General features: G+C 42.7%; 1 protein-coding gene across 1 annotated transcript; it reads right to left on the bottom strand.

The window, feature by feature from the left end:
* Nucleotides 1–386: 386 nt before the first annotated feature.
* LOC147333646 (uncharacterized) lies at nt 387–15,984 on the bottom strand. Its single transcript, XM_086268997.1, has 3 exons — nt 15,737–15,984; nt 13,361–13,466; nt 387–3,758 (listed from the first exon to the last, which is right to left on the bottom strand). The coding sequence occupies exons 2-3, from the start codon at nt 13,376–13,378 to the stop codon at nt 2,301–2,303; spliced, it is 1,476 nt and encodes a 491-aa protein (XP_086125123.1). The 5' UTR covers nt 13,379–13,466; nt 15,737–15,984; the 3' UTR covers nt 387–2,300.
* Between the last annotated feature and the right edge of the window lie 1,161 nt (nt 15,985–17,145).

The following is a 17,145-nucleotide window of genomic DNA, read 5'->3' as shown; positions in this document are numbered from 1 at the left end:
CTCTCGAGAAGATCTGCATGGAGGAATGGGCCAAAATACCAGCTACTGTGTGTGCAAACCTGGTAAAGACCTATAGTAAACGTTTGACCTCTGTTATTGCCAACAAAGGTTATGTTACAAAGTATTGAGTTGTATTTTTGTTATTGACCAAATACTTATTTTCCACCCTGATTTACGAATAAATTCTTTACAAATCCTACCATGTGGATTCATGGGTTTTTTTTTTCACATTCTGTCTCTCACAGTTGAAGTGTACCTCTGGTGCAAGTTACTGACCTCTGTCATCATTTTAGGTGGGGGAACTTGCACAATCGGTGGCTGACTAAATACTTTTTTGCCCCACTGTAAACAACAATTATAACTAAACAATTTGAGATAATGTTAGTTTCCATTAACATTAAATTAGGTTACTGAATTGGCAAACACCTTCCTATTAACATTACCCATTTTACCCCAATAACTAAAGAAATTAGCACTTGCAGGTCAAAACCTTTATTCAAGAGATGCAAAAATAACATTGATACAGTGACTGTCAAAAATTACAGCACTGATCATACTGTGACATGTTGGTTCAAAACAGCACACTTAGAAATATTCAACGTTCTTTACTTCAACTGAATGAAACTGAAAACACCATTTCACACGACCCATATGGGATATTTAGACTGTATAACTGTTCACGCTACATCTCTTCACTAGTAAAAGAAAGAAAAAATACAAAGAGAAATTTAAAAATGCTGCCAAAATGCTGCACAGGGCAAAAGGAAAAACAAACAACAACAACAAAAATGGCCCTGTCCTCATGGCTGATGACGTGCAACCCCATGACCCAATCTGGGGCAGTGATGTACCAGCGGAGTTCAAGTTGTGGACCACCGGACAGAAGGTCCTGCACTCACTGTTCCCATGGGTCGGAACTGGAAAAAACACGTTAAGAATTGAGACTCTTGACTACCGATTTGGACTTTTCCTGAACAGCTCAACAAAGATAAATAAGGCTCAGAATGAGGAAATCGACGCGATCAGAATAGTGGTCATGCAACACAGGGTCGCCCTGGACATGATTCTCGCTGAGAGAGGGGGCCTCTGTGTCTTATTCAACACCACTTGTTGCACCTATATCCCGGACAACGTGCACTCCTTGACCATGACCACCGCCCTAGACAAGTTGCGACAACTGAGTAATGCGCAGCAACAAGACTATGTCACGAACAATGAGGACTGGCTGACCTGGCTGCTGAGTGGCAGCTGGAAGACCCTCGTGATAAAAGGACTCGTACTGATAGGAGTTCTGCTTCTATTATTGTGCTTGTTTTCTATATGTATCCTACCATGCATAAGATCCATGATTGACAAAATGGTACAGGCCACAGTAATTACCTATGTTGGACTGCCACTAGAAGATGAACCGGATGTAGAAGATTTAGTATAGAAACACACACACACATACTGAATGATGCTACAATTGAAAATGTTATAAGCAAGTGATTGTTGGCTGATAATAAAGTATGATTAAGTGAAAAATATTAACATCAGGAGGGGATGTTAAAGAAGAAACGCTTTTATGAGATTTATGTTGCATTAAAGTATATGTTCATATTTTACTCTTAATAGGAAAAGAACCAAATGTACTACTCGCTCTGTTTATAGAAAGAGGAAGTTCACCCCATGACATTTATATGAACTTAGACACACACACATATATGCAAAATTAGAGGAAACTGCTATGCTTGTTTCACCCTGCTATAAATAATAAACGACTACTGCAGCTCGGTGTGAGTCCTCTCTGAGCCCTCACCCGTGCAGCACGTTAACCGTCTCCAAGTGTCTCAGTGTTGTTTATTCACCTGTTTGATAACTGTAAATCTCTGACAACAGTTTATTTGTACCATCTTCACGTGAACACATTCAAGAACATAACAGATGAAGAAACATTAAAAACTTCCACACTACATAAAGCAAGAAAAATAGTTTTTCTTTCAGGTGGTTTCAGAAAAACAGAAACATCAAACATATCCAAGACTCTCTTTGAAAGAACTAAAAACCTTTGTTCTCATGGTCCAATCATGAGTGAACTCCCCGATGAAGCCTTGTGTGCTAAAACATGTCAGAGTTTTAAAGGTTAAACATGAGTTTCCAAAATGTTTTGCTGGAGAACAATGAACTATTTGACTGAGTTTCAATCATTTGCAGACGAGCAAAACCAGGACAGAGAAAAAAGGACAAAACTGACTCAGTAAAACAGAAAAGAAGATCCCATGTAGATCTGTATTATGTAGAAGTTCAGCCCAGCAACCAGTTCAGTTCAACACAAGTTTAAATGATTCTATCTGAACTCTGTGGAGCCTGATCTCAAGCTTTTTGAGTCTGACACAGAAACCAGAGGATCTTTCTGTGTCTTCAGATTCACTGTGATCCAGTGATGGGAGTGATTTCAGCCCTGAGTGATCACGCTGATGTTTGCACAGAGCAGACAATGAGGTGAATGTTTGGGCACACTGGTCACAGCTGTAGTTTCCTTCCATGTGTGCACGTTCATGAATGTTACGATGACCTGACTGTGAGAAGCTTCTCTCACAGTAGCTGCACCTGTAGAGTCTCTTTCTGGTGTGGATCTGTTGGTGTCGTCTCAGGTGACGTGGAGATTTAAAAGTCTTCTCACACAGGTCACATTGATAAGGTCTCTCCTCAGTGTGGGTAAACATGTGTCGTTGTAACTGTGTGTCTGTTGTAAAGTATTTGCCACACTGTTCACAGCAGTACACATCATGTCTGGTGTGAATGCGTAGGTGTGTATTTCGGCTCTCTCTCTGGCTGAAAGTTTTTCCACAGATGTCACAGCTGTATGCCTTAATTCCAGAGTGGGTAACTAGATGCCTCTGTAAGCTGCTACTTTGAGTAAAAGCTCTGCCACACTGATCACAGCTGTACGCTTTAACTCCACTGTGGATGAGTTGGTGTGTTTTTAGGGAATGCTCCCAGGAAAAAGACTTTCCACACAAGTCACAGCTGAACGGTCTCTCTCCAGTGTGGATGACCTGATGCTGTTTTAGTTTATCCCTCACAGTAAAACCCTTCCCACACTCGTCACAGCTGTATGCCTTAATTCCAGAGTGGGTAACTAGATGCTTCTGTAAGTGGCTACTGCGAGTAAAAGCTCTGCCACACTGATCACAGCTGTACGCTTTAACTCCACTGTGGATGAGTTGGTGTGTTTTTAGGGAATGCTTCAAGGAAAAAGACTTTCCACACAAGTCACAGCTGAACGGTCTCTCTCCAGTGTGGATGACCTGATGCTGTTTTAGTGAAGCCCTCACAGTAAAACCCTTCCCACACAAGTCACAGCTGAACGGTCTCTCTCCAGTGTGGATGACCTGATGCTGTTTTAGTTGAGCCCTCACAGTAAAACCCTTCCCACACTCGTCACAGCTGTATGGCTTAATTCCAGAGTGGGTAACTAGATGCTTCTGTAAGTGGCTACTGTGAGTAAAAGCTCTGCCACACTGATCACAGCTGTACGCTTTAACTCCACTGTGGATGAGTTGGTGTGTTTTTAGGTAACCCTTCAAGGAAAAAGACTTTCCACACAAGTCACAGCTGAACGGTCTCTCTCCAGTGTGGATGACCTGATGCCGTTTTAGTTTAGCCTTCACAGTAAAACCCTTCCCACACTCGTCACAGGTGTGTTTTTTCTCTCCCTTTCTTCTGTGAGGTTTGTCGGCCTCCTGAGAGCGCTGACTTCTGCCTCCATGTTGGTCCTGCAGTGACAGAGATACAAACAGAGGCAGTGAGTGAAATGCAGTCATGGAACAAACTCAACCTTCAAACTCCATTAACACTAGTTTTAAACCTGAAGGTGGAGCGTGGCACCAAACACCTTAAAGGTCTCTTATCCCCACCTGCTGGTAGTTCTAACACATTACATCCAACCTGCTGTTAAAGATAATTCATGACTGTTCAAACACTAAAATCATGCACACACACACACACACACACACACACACACACACACACACACACACACACACACACAATTTTATAATTTAGATTATTTTGTTGTTTCCTATTACATATTTCTATAATTTGTAGATTTATACAGAATTATTCAGTGATAATAAATCCTATGTTTGTTTATTCTAAAGGAACCCCGTTAGCTTCCACAACAGATGTTGCTCGTCTTCCGTCAAGTACTCACATAAAATATTACACAATAAAGTGGATTCAAGATATCCACATAATTTCACTCTTACATCCACAGTGAGGTTTCACAATTGTTCAAATATAAGCAATCAATAATAATAATAATAATAATAATATCAATAACATTGAGGCACATTACACAAATTTCAAAAACAAATCGTGTCTTACAATATTTACAACAACTAAAAGCTCTGTAAATCGGCTTTTAAGTGTTCATTGAAGTTTTGAATAATTCTCTAATTTTTTAAGGCAACTTATTCCACTTAAAAGTTGCTCTAAATGCAACAGTTTTACAAAACGTTACTTTTAACTCGAGCATTTACTAAATTGCAGTTTGTTGAAAACTGTGTAATATGATGATGTATTTCATCTGGATACTGCAGCTGAGCAGAATAAATGTGGTGTGTTTAACAGAATTGCTTTCTTTAGAACTACAAGTAAGCCATAGAATATTTTAGCCTGTACAGGAAGCCAAGAAAGGTTATTATGCATTTTATCAATATTAGTATAGTATGAACATCTTCACACTAATCTGGACGCCTTATTCTGGACTAACTGAAGTCTGTTAAGATCTGTCTTATTAGCTGCTGACCAAATGATTGAACAATACTCCAGATGAGACATTACTAGTGCATTAATGACATCTTTCATAATGAAGAAGTGATACACAAAGAGCATTTCATAGCCATAGCTATGCCTTGTCGGCAGAGTTATGTGACATTAGTGATGTTTGTGCTTTCAGCGTTAACTTGGTTTTAAAGCCTTTAAAATATACGCCGTTCAATAGTCGACCTTAATCTGACAGAGAATGTGATGATTTTGTGGATAATTAAAGTCAGTCATATATCCACAAACACAACAAGCTGAAAGTCAGTGATGCTGCTCGGTTTGCAGTCCTGAATATCACAGCACAAGCAGGATTCACTGCACTGTTAATGTGAGCTATGTTATATTGCTGCCTCTGTTCGGTGGTGTCGAGCCAAACGGACTTTAACGTGTGTTTGAACGAGCTGACGGTTCACTCGTTAAGCTGAAAGAAAGATGCTTTAATCACAGCAGTCACACATGTGTCCACTGCACCATCTGGAACTCTTCTTGTTTACACTCGTAATAACACAAACACTAAATCCTCCTGTTTGTAGCAGTGTGTACACCTGAGACTGTCACCTGTCTGTCTGTCCTGCACTCTCTCTCTGTTTCTTTCTCTCTGATTGTGGAATAAAAGTATGAACATGTGTTTATAAGTTACACTTGTGTTTGAATCCTGCAGCTTATCACACATTTGATTTCTATGTGTGACAACTGCAAGTGTCCAGAGTGAGGACAGACTGAGGGACCCACTGCTGCACATCATCTGTGAGGCTTTGCATCCCTGATGATCCACCAGGACAAACTCAGCAGTGTGTGAGGAAGAGGAGGAGGAAGAGCCAGCAGCAGCTGACAGATGGAGAGAATAGACAGACTGTTCCCTGTTTGTGAAGCACTGCTAGAATAGGACTGCTAGTTGCAGTTCTATGAAGCTTTGAGTATTTTGGATCAGTAGCTGCTGTGTTTGTTGCATCATATTGCTGTAACTGTTTATATGCTTTATATATTCTGAGCTAAGTTGATCTATAGTGTTACATCATATTCTAGGATGTTATGTGTTTGTAGACTTTCTGCCCAGTTTGACCCATTTAGCAGAAGTCAGCCTGTTTAAGGCTCTGATATCTATTCTGTGTGACTTAAAGCAGTTATGACATGGTCTGATTTTCTCACCCAATAAAGGAATATTTCATATATCAGTCTACTCTTCATTCTATCAGACACAGTTATCACAGCTCCTACATTTGCTTTTTACACATATATGTAAGCATTGAGCCAAATTTAGTACCAACATACTGAAGGAACAATATTTGTCTCTTATATATGATACATCTGTATACACACTGTCACAGATGCTTGTCTGTGAGTGAAGTGATTAATATAATAACTATAATATTGGCCATATTATATTTACATTACCACAGTGAGATGACTTTAGTCTCATGAACAACATCAGCTAATTGTTATTTACTAGCTAATCTTAAACGACTGTTCAGCACAGAAATGAAGCCCAACAATCATGTTTCACAGTCCTGTGGTCTCAGCCTCAGATACTCATCAAATCACACAGAGCTCATGTAGAAACAAATGAACTAAATATGTTCTCCTTCATTTCTGTCAAACAAAGCTGTATGAAACGTTTCCAGCTGTTAGTATCATGGTTGCTAGGCAACCTGGGCAGCGCGACGGAGGCTAGACGTCCCATTTCACGAGCCTACGAGCCTCGCACTTCGGCCTTAGCGGTCTTTGAGTACGCGGCCCTTGAGGACTTTAAAGCTGCAGAACCTGAATCGGGATACAGCCATGATGATCTCCAGCCTCGTGCTCGCCAACATTCTCACCTGAGTTAAGAAGACGATCACTGAAATGGTCTCAGCAGGTCCTTTGATGACAGCAATGAAATGCAGTGGTAAGGCTTTTTGGGGATTAAGTTCGTTTTCATGGCAAAGAAGGACGATGCAGTTCATCTGATCACTCCTCATAACATTCTGGAGTGCAGGCAAAATGCTATTATAAAAACTTAACAGCAACTTCTCCAGGTTCCAATATTTATGCAATTCTCAAACCTTTTGGCCACGACTGTATAACCTCTTCTGAAGTTTAGTGGATATTATACATGGTTATGCTCAGGATGTGTCGGCCAGTTTCCACTGGAAACGCCTTTTGGTTAAACTGTCAGCGAGGAATTTGCATTTGCACGGTTACATTTTTATATAACTTTAATGCACATAAACAACAGCTGCTTGTCTCGTGTCAATTATATCGTCAGCTACATCGTTATGGCAAATGTTCAAATGTATACAGGGAGTGCAGAATTATTAGGCAAATGAGTATTTTGTCCACATCATCCTCTTCATGCATGTTGTCTTACTCCAAGCTGTATAGGCTCGAAAGCCTACTACCAATTAAGCATATTAGGTGATGTGCATCTCTGTAATGAGAAGGGGTGTGGTCTAATGACATCAACACCCTATATCAGGTGTGCAGAATTATTAGGCAACGGGTCAAAAGAAGGACTTGACAGGCTCAGAAAAGTCAAAAATAGTGAGATATCTTGCAGAGGGATGCAGCAGTCTCAAAATTGCAAAGCTTCTGAAGCGTGATCATCGAACAATCAAGCGTTTCATTCAAAATAGTCAACAGGGTCGCAAGAAGCGTGTGGAAAAACCAAGGCGCAAAATAACTACCCATGAACTGAGAAAAGTCAAGCGTGCAGCTGCCAAGATGCCACTTGCCACCAGTTTGGCCATATTTCAGAGCTGCAACATCACTGGAGTGCCCAAAAGCACAAGGTGTGCAATACTCAGAGACATGGCCAAGGTAAGAAAGGCTGAAAGACGACCACCACTGAACAAGACACACAAGATGACGGTGCGTGAACAACACGAGGCTCAGTGTCTCTCCAGAATCTGCTATTTAGCGGTTTTTTTATCTACTTTTAACCAGATTATTCATCCAGAATTGCTGTGCGTTGCTGACCTACAGCAGACAGGAGCTTCTGGACATCTGGACTCACAACTCCAACAGTTTTATCGCCGATCTCCGACTCATCCCAGAGATCTCCAGAACACCGGAGGCTGCCCACTCTCCCCGGCCGGGCAGAAGTGCACGCAGACGGCGCCGAGATCGTAAACAAAGGCGAGGTAGGCGCGGAGGGCTACGGGCTAAGCTAAAGCTAACACCACACCAGCTGCCTTTACCCATTATTTTCCTCGCCAATGTCCGTTCTCTGGCAAACAAAATGGATGAGATACGGCTCTCCATCACTAACAACAGACGGATTATGGACTCAAATGTCATGTTTTTCACCGAAACATGGTTGAACAACAGCTGCCCGGACAATGCTATCGAGTTAGCAGGACGCCACACACACCGAGCCGACAGGCTAGCAGATGACTCCGGCAAGACCAGAGGTGGAGGTTTGTGCATTTATATTAACAATGCTTGGTGCATGAACTCCACTACTACTGAGAGTCACTGCTCACCTAATGCGGAGTTTTTAATGGTCAAATGCAGACCTTATTATCTCCCCAGAGAATTCACTTCGATCATACTCACTGCCGTGTATATACCCCCCGACGCTAATGCTAGGTTGGCCATGAAAGAACTTTCTGCAGCCATTAACAAACACCAGAATAAACACCCCGAGGCTGCTTTTATTGTTGCTGGCGACTTCAACCACACCAACTTAAAGACAGTCCTCCCCAGATTCCACCAACATGTCTCCTGCCACACCAGAGGAGACAAGACTTTAGACCATGTGTATTCCAACCTGGCTGGAGCCTACAAAGCCACACCCCTCCCCCACATTGGACAATCGGACCATCTCTCCCTGTTCCTCACACCTCGGTATTCACCGCTCATCCAACGTGTGAAACCTGCTGTGAGGACAATTAAAGTGTGGCCAGAGGGGACAGACGCAGTGCTCCAGGACAGATTTAAAAACACAGACTGGAATATGTTCACCCACACAGACCTGGACCAGTACGCCTCATCTGTACTGGATTACATCTCCGAAACCACAGACAGTGTCACCACCCAGAAACAGATCACCATGTACCCCAACCAGAAGCCTTGGATGAACCGGGATGTTCGTCTCCTCCTGAAGGCCCGCAACACCGCCTTTAGGTCAGGAGATGCACACGCCCACAGCACAGCCAGGGCTAATCTAAAGAAGGGCATCAAAAAAGCCAAACACCATTACAAAAAGAAGGTAGAAGAACACTTCTCCAACTCCAACCCCCGACGCATGTGGCAAGGACTCCAGACCATTACAGACTACAGGACCACCAAACCCTCCCCCGCATCGGACGCGGACGCCAGACCACCAACCTCTGACTCTCTCCCCCACCGATGTAGGAGCGGTGCTGAACAGGATCAATGTCCACAAGGCTGCGGGTCCTGATGGCATCCCCGGGTGTGTTCTCAGAGCGCAGGGCTCTAGACTAACTTTTTGCCATGGGCATACCGTATGGCACAAAAGTTAGGCGCACACAAATTTTATAATAATTGATATAATCTAATGTGTTTTTCTGGATACACTGTGCTTTTTCAGCATTCAAAGATTGATGACACCGTGTCAGAGCACTGGCTATGAATTTCAGAAGGATCAGGCCTTAACAGAAAAGTTAGCAATAGTTCTTTTCCTATTACAGCTACATCCACGTCTGTCGTGCCGAGGCTGCTCATAGGGCTGGGTATCATCACTGATTTCTATAATCCATTTGATTCCGGTTTTCAAAGTCCCGATTTGATTCAACTTAGCCTCAGACAGTCAGAAATATTATAATTCTGATCATTTATCAGTACTGACTTCATCAGAATTGTGAACATCACAGCAGATGCCTTTGTGTGAAAGTAACTGAGAATAAAACACAGAAAAACATGAAGGAGATTTTCCTGGTCTGGCTTTTTATAGCAGAAAACCTTAAAAATATTCTACAATGTTCTGCATATAAAGTTTAAATTTCTTCAGTTTTGAACAACAGAAAAAACAGGCTTTCTTGTCCGAGGTCATTTAAGTGAAGAAAAGAAAAAGAAAAGAAAAAGACAGCAGCCACAGCGCTGTAAACAACGGTAGACTGGTGGGTAATAAGCGAATGAATAATACAGAAAACAGAGATTGGAGACGGAAACTGTTCTTGAAGTACAGAGAGAGAGAGAGAGAGCTAGCTGTGCATGAAGTGTGATTTTAATAGTCGTGGAAGCAAAACAGCAAAATTCAGCTCGGTGAATTTTGGTTGGAGAGACAAAACCTGCAGCTCAGAATCAGCGCAAAAAGACGTAATCACAGCGCGGACCGGACGCATCAGGATCGCTAAGCTCCGACAGCGTGTCCGTCTGCAGGCCGTCGGGTGAGAAAGCCGAGAAAGACAAAGCTGATTCTGATGCGTCGGCTCTGTGTTTACGTCTTTGTGTGGAGTCCGTGTACCTGCTCTCATCTGCTGTTTGGTGGTTGTTGAAATGGTTTTGTGAGCTTTAATCTGAGAATCTGGCGTTTCTGGCAAAACACAGTTATATTTAAAAGTCGATTCAGGATTTAATGAATTGATATCGCTTTATTCAAGCTACTCACCTCCCACTTCCACCTGCACTTTCAACTGGACCACGGCCAATCAGAGAGGTCCCGCCCCTTACTATCTCTGATTGGTTTAGTCCACGATAGGGGCAAAATGTGTGTCTGTTGTTGACCACAGGGAAGGTTGCAGATTTTTTTTTTCTTGCTACCCGAACAGTTGGTCGCACAGGTGCAACCAAATATTTTTTTTTTTTAGTCGCACCACTGAAAAATTTGGTCGCATTTGCGACCAAATTGGTCGCACTCTAGAGCCCTGGAGCGTGTTCTGGGGAGCTTGCAGGAGTGCTCACAGACATATTCAACCTGTCCTTGGCCCACGCTGTGGTACCGGCCTGCTTCAAATCCACCTCCATCGTCCCGATACCCAAAAACTCCAACCCATCTTGCCTCAATGACTACCGCCCAGTAGCACTCACCCCCATCATCACTAAGTGCTTAGAGCAGCTGGTCCTAGCACACTTCAAATCCTGTCTCCCCCCCCACCCTGGACCCCCACCAATTCGCATACCGCCAGAACAGGAGCACAGAGGATGCAGTCTCCATCGCACTGCACTCTGTCCTCTCACACCTGGACAACAACAACACCTACGCCAGAATGCTGTTTATAGACTTCAGTTCAGCATTCAATACAATCCACCCCTCACAACTCATCAGGAAACTGACAGACCTGGGCATCAGCTCCCTCATCTGCAAATGGTTACTGGACTTCCTGACCAACCGCCCCCAAGCTGCAAAAGAAAGGGAGCATGCATGGCAAAACATAGCCGACAGAGTCAATGCGTGAGTGTTAATTTAAACATTGATCTAGGGATTTCCACCCATTTAACACGTTATTTATTATATTTTATTTTTTATTTTATACATTTTATTTCGTGACGTGATGTGAGCGCAGGTGCAACCCAACAGGCCCCAAACGTTCCTGGCAGCAAGTAAAAATGAAATATAAAAATATAGTCCAAACAGGTGAGGTGTAATTGTATTATGAGCCATAATGCTTGGTCTGTTTGTCCGATGTAAATCAATTGCAGTTAGAGGCTACATTAATTTTCTTTCTGTAAGCACTTATTGAAATTATCTGAGCACATTACAAGTACATATTTGCTTACTCTGTATGCTCAAATGTGGCCCGTTATAGCCAACAGAAAAAAAGCGGAGGGAACTATGTACCTGTACATTAATGCTGTGGAAAGACTTCCTGTTCACATAGTCTCCTTCATTTACTGAAGGAGCAATGATTGGAATGTGAGTGCCATCTGTACAGCCAATCACGCCTGGGAACCGTGAGAATAAATGTAAAATTTAAGTAGTAGTTCAAGTATCACCACATCATACATTAAGTTTCGTTCATCCTGATACCTGCAATTTTGTGGCATCCCTCTTTGATAAATCTTGTGGGTCTATGACCGGGGAACACCACAGACGAGTACAGGAGACGTTTCAGTGCAACTGTAACATTCCTGACTGCCCGACAGACGGTAGCCTTGGAAACGTGCTCAGCATCACCAATATTATACAGAAAGCTCCCGTTTGCAAAAAACCGAAGTGCAATACAAATAATATGTACAGAACTGAGAGAATGTCCGCGATGTGTCACATGAGGATGTTATTCAAATAACTTATAGATTGTGCTGAGACACGGTGACGTTCACACAGGAAATCATCAGGAAATGATAAAATGTCCAAACGCGCTCTGATCACTCTCTCCCGGCGGAGAGCTCTGCGGAGAATTTGGGCTTCAACATCTGCTGGCTCTTCAAGGAAGGGGCACGCCATGTCTGACACTTCCTACTGTCAGGTTTCCGAGAAAGAGGCGGAGACAGTCAGGGTTAGTTGTAGTAAACCTGCTAGGGGGCAGGTTAGCTTCACGGAGTGTGTCGTCATAGTAACTCACTCAGGATGAATCTAAACGCGCTTTGTGAAACCGAAAACCCAGAGTTTTCGTTAACTCAGGGTATACTTACTCAGAGTTTGCACTAAACCGGCTTCCTGAAATAGGGCCCTGGACCCTCAAACACACAAGGTTTTATGGACTGATGAAATGAGAGTGAGTCTTGATGGGCCAGATGGATGGGCCCGTGGCTGGATTGGTAAAGGGCAGAGAGCTCCAGTCCCACTCAGACGCCAGCAAGGTGGAGGTGGAGTACTGGTTTGGGCTGGTATCATCAAAGATGAGCTTGTGGGGCCTTTTCGGGTTGAGGATGGAGTCAAGCTCAACTCCCAGTCCTACTGCCAGTTTCTGGAAGACACCTTCTTCAAGCAGTGGTACAGGAAGAAGTCTGCATCCTTCAAGAAAAACATGATTTTCATGCAGGACAATGCTCCATCACACACGTCCAAGTACTCCACAGCGTGGCTGGCAAGAAAGGGTATAAAAGAAGAAAAACTAATGACATGGCCTCCTTGTTCACCTGATCTGAACCCCATTGAGAACCTGTGGTCCATCATCAAATGTGAGATTTACAAGGAGGGAAAACAGTACACCTCTCTGAACAGTGTCTGGGAGGCTGTGGTTGCTGCTGCACGCAATGTTGATGGTGAAGAGATCAAAACACTGACAGAATCCATGGATGGCAGGCTTTTGAGTGTCCTTGCAAAGAAAGGTGGCTATATTGGTCGCTGATTTGTTTTTGTTTTGTTTTTGAATGTCAGAAATGTATATTTGTGAATGTGGAGATGTTATATTGGTTTCACTGGTAAAAATAAATAATTGAAATGGGTATATATTTGTTTTTTGTTAAGTTGCCTAATAATTCTGCACAGTAATAGTCACCTGCACACACAGATATCCCCCTAAAATAGCTAAAACTAAAAACAAACTAAAAGCTACTTCCAAAAACATTCAGCTTTGATATTAATGAGTTTTTTGGGTTCATTGAGAACATGGTTGTTGTTCAATAATAAAATTATTCCTCAAAAATACAACTTGCCTAATAATTCTGCACTCCCTGTATATGGTGATAAATATCTTTGGTCATATGGTCCTGCTCTGTCTGTCACCTTCTGTGTTGAGCTCATTGTTTCCTCTGTAGTGGCTGAGCTGAGTCCAAGTAGCTGAAAATGTTCCTCTGCTGCTCCGTCAGACTCTCCTCCTCCTGCTGATCAGCTGGGACACAAAACAGATCTTTGTTAGGCTCCACACTGCACTGAAGAGTCAAAGTGTCTCATATGTTCATCTGACAAGTAAAAGAACACATTTTTGTTTCCCGAGGTGGGCAACTTGTTGGAAACAAACACAAAAGGTTTGAGCACTGATACCTGCCATTGCTGGCATTGAAAGATGCAACGCCAGCAATGTGGATTGTCAAGACTCAAACCAATCATCAAGCAAAGACAACAGGGATCATTTGTTTCTGTTTATTTAGCATTCACAGCATTTGTAGTTGCCTTCTGTGCAGGGGAAGTCCACGCACACTGTGTGGTACTGCCATCCGCAGAAGGTGCATTCAACCTCTGTAAGAGAAACGAGGTTGTCTGAGACTGAAATGATATTCACTAAAGAAGTGGTGATTTGTAAACCTTCACATTTTGATCCGGGACGTACTCTGCATGAAAACAAGCGCTCACTCTTCCTGCTCAACAAATGACAAGGGCGGAGCCTTATACCACGTGATACAGAAGCTGTGCCGTGTGATGCTAAAATTAGCAGGGAAAAAACAACGGAGAGCACGTCAGGGATGAGGAGAAAGTGACAGGAGAAAATCCGTCCCGGTCAACCACCCAAACATCAATAACGGGAACCTTATACAGCGCTTCCCTATACCCGTCGAACTCCCGCAGGCACAAAGACATTACGGAGGCTATCACTTATCACCTGACCAAAGATATGGCTCCATCAACACTGTGCAAAACGAGGGATTTAGGAAAACGATCAACACCCTAGACAAACGCTACACAGTGCCGTCCCGCAACTATTTTTCTATTGTTGCACTACCTGCTCTGTACACGCAGCGTCGAGCAACAGTGGAGACGGAATTTCAAGCAGGACAACATTTTGCTGCAACAACAAAACGTGAGACATTTGTTGTTTTATGTTTATTTATTGTTATGAGAGAATCGTGATCTCAATTCTAAGCCAAAAAATCGTGATTCTCATTTTATGCAAAATGGTGCAGCCCTAACATTAACACAAAACTGTTGTTTCACCAGAGAAACACACATGAAGAGAGAGAGAGAGACAATAACAGCTACCAAACAGTCGTCATAATTCGTCACACAATGAGAAAAGGACAAATCAACAAGTAACAATGACTAATTAATATTAAAATCTGTAACATAATGTATTGTTTGGGGTTTAGTCTGATTGGTTCAGGATGAGCTGCCATTATCCAATCACACATCTGCTTACCTGCATCTTTTCTCTTTTTTCTAACCTGAGCACCTGATGGCTTTGAACTTTTGTTGTCCATCTTCCATTGGTTTGAATTTTGCGCTCCAGTACAAACACAAATCCCCCAACCCGAGGATCAGCACAATTAACCTAACAGACCTACACCTTAGTTCACAGATTCACTTTGTCTAAGGTTGATTTCTGGGATTTCACACAACCCAGGATTCAGATGGTGAATCCATGATGGGCTTGGATTTACATCATTATAAATGAAATGTGCTCTACTTGGAAGCAGCCGGCCCCGCCCCTTTTGACGGGTTGTGTGAGACTTTAAATCATCAAACTGTAAATTATAAATTAAATTGTTATTGATCCTTTACCCCGAGTCCTAAAGTGTAGATTTATTTTCTTACTCTTCTTATATTTATTGTTTGTTTACTTGCACCGCTGTAACTGCAGCCTCGTCGTCTCGTCTCTCTATATGCTGGACTGTCTGTAGCGGAGATGACAATAAAGTTTACTTTGACTTCAGCAGCGCGCAGGCGCACCGAGGGCTCTCGCGCTCACTTTATAGAGTTTAGAAAAAACATGGGTGCAGATTATAAGTCTGTATCATAATATCTGTTTGTTGTTTTTATTTTGTTTTGCGAGTTGGTTATTAGATGCCGCTCCAGCCAGCCAGAGACTCCCCGCCGCCCCGCCCTCTCCTCCCTGTGCCGCCAGCAGCAGGCGCACCTCGCAAACGGAGGGCGCCCTTACTCCCAGCAAATGGCTGATAGAAAACCGATCGGTGCCTACGAATTTCCCAATATGCGCTGGCATGACGTCGGGGAAGCATGGGTACGACCGATTATTTTATTTTTTTCTTGCCCGTGATGCCCCCCCCACCACGATGCATTCTATTGGTTTGCACACTTACACACACCCAGCTGTGGTTTCCTGTTTTGCTGGACTCTGGAGAGCCCCGCCTTTAACGCTCTTCTCTCACAGAGAGCAACAGAAAACTTGGAAAAACTCCAGATTGACTGAACTCAGTTCAAAGTTACCTTGACACCTTTAGATGTGAGACGTAGTGATGGTCCGCTTGAAGCTGACGCTCCGGTGCGTGTGTCAGAAAGATCAACGCGCTGCTTCAGAAGCACCGTGTCGAGGCTTGATTCGTTTGGCCAGAGTCACGTGATCAGTGACGTCTGAAGCTTCGTTTAGAACGTACCTTTTTTAAATCGAACTTTATTGAAACACAATGAGTATACAACATACAAACAGATGAAGTTTACAAAAGAACAGAACATGAACATACAGAACCAGGAGTAAAAAATGATGATATGAGTAGGCGAAAAAAATCTACATATAAATATTGTTCTGAGAGGCTTTTTGTTGGTTGAGTCTGAAATTGATTGTATGTACAATTCATATCCTTATAAAAAGGCAGAAATATGGTGTTTTATTAATAAACTTACATTTATGGATATAAAATAGCTAAAAGTATTAACAAATTTTTTATAAAAAAACATTTATCATTCTTCCTGGGGAACTTAAAGAAACAGAATAAAACATTTTCCATCGTAAAGAAAACTCCCTTAAAATATAGACAATAACAAAACTGCTAAATTCTTCCAGAATCTCTGTGTAGAGGAACCAAAAGAGATGTGCCACAGTTTCTGGATGATCCCCACAGAAAGTTCAATTAGTATTTATGTCTCTTTTAAATGTTACCATATAGTGACTGGCTGGGTCACATTTATGAAGAATTTTATATGAGATTTCCTTCACCTTGTTCACAATTAGATATTTATGGGATCATCCAGACTGTCTTCCAGGTGATATCTGGAACATGTCGGTTCCAGTAAGATATTCTATATATGGGAGAGACATGATATCTTCTTGGAATAAACTACGTATTCTCTTATTGCTGTTACCAAGTTCCTGTGAAAAGCAGATTTTTCCCACTGCTGACTCAGCTGGATCAGGGAGAGTGACTGAGGCAGATATTGAGCTGTCAGTGTTTTTATATAACATTAAAGTCCCTGAGGGTATGGCACCAAGCACCATTGAGAATTCCCCAACACTGACGGGAAAATTATATAGTGTAAGGAATTCATTGTAAGTAAGTAGTGCTCCCTCGTTAAATTTTAAAACTTAGTAGCGGCCGCCATTGTTGGCAGCTGAAATTTGGCTGGGCCGCGCTATGAATTCTGGGATATGGTGGGCCACGAAGGACACACCCGACCCATCCTTCAAACTCGGGGAAATGAAGGACGCATTTGAAGGGGTCGAGGAATCGGGACAGCCTTCGTCGCCTGGCTGTGACGTCATCGGCCTTCAAATGCGGCCTCCGGAGGATGCAGCCGACGTTTTGGGACACAGCTTGTGTGTCTTTGTTGGTCATGTGACCTCCCAGGGACTACACATGGAAACGAGCAGTTTAGCTCAAATCTGGCAGGTTTCCATCGTC

This window comes from Aulonocara sp. 'chitande type north' Nkhata Bay, linkage group LG3 (assembly GCF_057382095.1).
Source record: "Aulonocara sp. 'chitande type north' Nkhata Bay isolate Kocher_YH1m ecotype deep benthic linkage group LG3, A_spYH_male_GT1.1, whole genome shotgun sequence".
Taxonomy (NCBI): domain Eukaryota; kingdom Metazoa; phylum Chordata; class Actinopteri; order Cichliformes; family Cichlidae; genus Aulonocara; species Aulonocara sp. 'chitande type north' Nkhata Bay.
The sequence above is the reverse complement of the archived record's forward strand: the minus strand, read 5'-3'. Positions and strand labels throughout refer to the sequence as shown.